The 3,610-nt window shown below is 46.8% G+C and overlaps 1 protein-coding gene across 1 annotated transcript; it reads right to left on the bottom strand.

Moving 5' to 3' along the window:
- Positions 1 to 2,129: 2,129 nt before the first annotated feature.
- On the bottom strand, positions 2,130 to 2,966 carry LOC110708929. Its single transcript, XM_021887156.1, has one exon. The coding sequence runs from the start codon at positions 2,964 to 2,966 to the stop codon at positions 2,130 to 2,132; it is 837 nt and encodes a 278-aa protein (XP_021742848.1).
- Positions 2,967 to 3,610: the final 644 nt, after the last annotated feature.

Here is a 3,610-nt window from a genome sequence, read left to right as displayed (position 1 = left end):
GGAAGGGCATTATGTATTTTGTAAGCCAAGATATCATCATACCATTCTTGTCCCGCAGTTGTACAATATACGTCCTTAGGAGGTTGTTCATCAATACTTCTTTCTTTCATAACCTCTACCATAACCGCCCTCTCTAAGTCATTGAAGCTTGAACTTGCGAGTTTAGCCAAAGCGTCTACCTGTGTGTTCATTGCTCGAGGGACCAACTTGATTTCGAAATACTCCAGACCAGATGTAACACTCTTGAGTTTTGCCAAATATGTCGTCATGCTTGGCTCTCGAGTCTCGTAAGTGCCATTGAACTGATTTGCTACTAATTGCGAGTCAGTTGTCATCTCAATACGCCTTGCTTCCACAGATATGCATAACTGTATTCCTGCCAACGCTGCTTCATATTCTGCCTCATTATTCGAGGCTTTGAACTTGAACTTAACGGCATACTCGAACACATCTCTCTGGGGAGAGATCATAATTACTCCAGCTCCTGAGCCGGTTGAAGCAGAAGAGCCGTCAACCGATACCTTCCATACGCCGATAGCATCCTCCTCTTCATAATAGGACGTTTCCACAATGAAGTCAGACAAGGCCTGGGCTTTAATTGATACTCTTGGTTTATACGTAATAACATACTCAGACAGTTCAATAGCCCATTTAAGCAGTCGGCCAGACGTTTTCATCTTCTGCAAAGATTTCTCTAACGGCTGATTCGTTAAGATATCAATTGTATGTGCATCAAAATAAGGGCGCAACTTTCGTGCGGCCACAACTACTGCGTACGCGATCTTTTCTACTAACGGGTACCTTCTCTCGGCAGCATTTAAGACGTGGCTCACGAAGTAAATCGGCAGTTGTGTTTTTTGCCGCTCTACCAGGAGCACCGCCGCTACCGTCTTTGCCGACACGGAGATATAAAGCTGTAATATTTCTCCTTGTTCTGGCCTTGCAACGGTGGGTAAGGACCTCAAGTGATTTTTCACAGCCTGAAACGCCTTGGATTGGTCCTTCCCCCATTCAAACAGCTTGTTCTGACGCAAGATCACAAAGAACGGTAAGGCCTTATCAGCTGACTTGCTGATGAATCTCGTTAACGCGGCCATCCGACCAGTGAGCCTCTGTATGTCTTTTATACACTTTGGTTCTGGTAAACTAAGAATCGCCTCAATCTTATCGGGGTTGGCGCCTATCCCCCTTTCGCTCACCATGAAACCGAGAAACTTTCCTGACCGCACGCCGAACACGCACTTCTCTGGGTTTAACTTCATCCGGTAACGCCGAAGTGTCTCGAAAGTTTCTCTCAAATCGGCGACGTGGTCTGTAGCCAATCGGCTTTTCACGATTGAATCATCCACATACACCTCTACATTTCTTCCTTTCTGGTTCGCAAATACCTTGTCGACCAGCTTCTGGTACGTAGCCCCTGCATTTCTTAATCCAAACGGCATAGCCTTGTAGCAGAAAACTCCGGAGTCGGTAATGAATGTCGCCTTGGTTCAATCCGGCTCATATAAGCTGACCTGATGATATCCGGAGAAAGCGTCCATGAAGCTCAATAGCGCGTGACCGGAGGTTGAATCTACCAATCTATCTATCCTCGGCAAGGGATATCAATCTTTCGGGCAGGCTCTATTCAAGTTTGTAAAATCCACGCACATTCTCCATTTCCCTGACGGCTTCCTCACCATAACCACATTTGCTAACCATTCGGGGTATGTGCAAGGTTCGATAAATCCTGCCGCTAGCAACTTATTCACCTCTGACCGAATAGCCTCCATTTTCTCTGTTGAGAAGTTCCTCTTCTTCTGCCGAACAGGTCTTGCCCTCCTGTCGACATTTAGCTTATGTACTATGACGTCGGGATGTATCCCTGGCATCTCGTCTGCCGAGAAAGCGAACACGTCAGCACTTTCTCACAACAATTCTACCAAATGGCAGTGTGTGTTGACATCCATATCGGATCCGACACGCACTACCCTACCGGAAACTCCAGGCTGCAATTCGATCTCTACAGTTTCGCCTCCTGGGGAAGGACGTGGCGCAGTTACCGGCCAGGTATCAAAAATTTCCATAGCCAAGTCATGTGTAGAGGGAATTCGTTCTCGCTTGGCTGGTGTCTGTTCACAAGTTGGATGTCAGCCTGGCTGCTTCAGTGCCGATACATAACACTCTCTTGCCATAGTTTGACTACCCCGTACGCGTTCTGTCGTTCCCGCGTTGGATACATACACCATCGTCAAGTGGTACGTTGAGACCACAACTTGCATGTCATGAATTAGAGGCCTGCCGACAATGGCGTTGTAAGCGGATGGCACAACAATCACCAAAAACTCCGCCATAACGTCTCTTACTGCCGGACCCTCTCCCATTCGAACCTGAAGAACAATAATACCTTTAGGTCTTACCGTTGATCCGTTGAAAACTATCACGGGATAGGACACTGGCGTCAAGTATTTTCGGCCAATCCTCATGGCATCAAAAGCCCTAGCAAACAGGATATTTGCGAAACTTCCGCCGTCAACGAGTGCCCGCTTGATATCTGCTCCATTTGGCGTCAATATCAGCACCAACGGATCATCATGAGGGTAAATTACTCCCTTAGCATCTTCTTCTGAAAAAGATATAGAAAGTATGGAAGAAGGCCGAGGTCGTTCCTCTACGCTCAAAGCGTTCACTAGGTGCCGGTATTCCGACAAACTCTTCTTGGCCCCGCTTACGGAACCTCCATATACTGGCCCTCCCGTAATAACATCGATTGTTATTTTACGCCCTGTCGGATTACCTCCCTGTCTAGATGTTTCCGCATGATTCTGTCTGTAAGTATCATCTTGCATTGATGGATCTTCCTGCTTTCGGTACTCGATTTGTCTAGGCTGTGAATTTTGCTGTCGGCTGGGACCTGCCTGGGTACGATACTGGGATAATCGCCCCTTCGTTATGAGATCTTCAATGTTCTCTTTTAACGAACACATTCTTCGGTGTAATGACCAACATCTCTATAAAACATGCAATATTTCTTCACGTCCCGGCCCTTCGTTATCATCGGTGCCGGTTGACTCCAATCTTCTCTATTCTGGTTTATTGAATATATTGCCGCTCTCGGGGTGTTTAACTGCGTATAACTACTATAACAACCCAATCCCCGTGTCGGCTGTCCGGATCTCTGCTGGCCTTGCGGCAGCACCCTGTTTATCCCACCCATCTGAGAATTCGAGCTATTATCATTTTGCCTTTTGGAGGGCTCTGCCGACGATATCTGATGGCTCGTTTTCAGCAGCTCCTCACTCTTTATGTATTCATGAGCTTTGGCAAATGCTACCCCTAAGTTTGGGAAAGACTTCCGCGACATATATTTTTTGAAGTCGTTGTCATCTAGCCGATTCATCAATGCCATCACGGTAATTTCTTGCTGCAATTTTGGTATAGTGTTAGCCTCGTTGTTGAAGCGTCTAATGAAATCCCTCAGCGACTCATCCTTTCATTGCCGAATACCCATGAGCTCGCCAGATGTCCTTTGTCTCGCACTATTACTTATGTACTGACCTGTGAACAACTCCATCAGGGTCTCAAAGCAGTCAATTGATCCCGGCTCTAAATTGGAGAACCAATCCGAAGC

This window comes from Chenopodium quinoa, unplaced genomic scaffold (genome assembly GCF_001683475.1).
Source record: "Chenopodium quinoa cultivar QQ74 unplaced genomic scaffold, ASM168347v1, whole genome shotgun sequence".
In the NCBI taxonomy this organism is placed as follows: Eukaryota; Viridiplantae; Streptophyta; class Magnoliopsida; order Caryophyllales; family Amaranthaceae; genus Chenopodium; species Chenopodium quinoa.
Note: the sequence above shows the minus strand (reverse complement) of the source record. Positions and strands in the feature narration are given on the sequence as shown.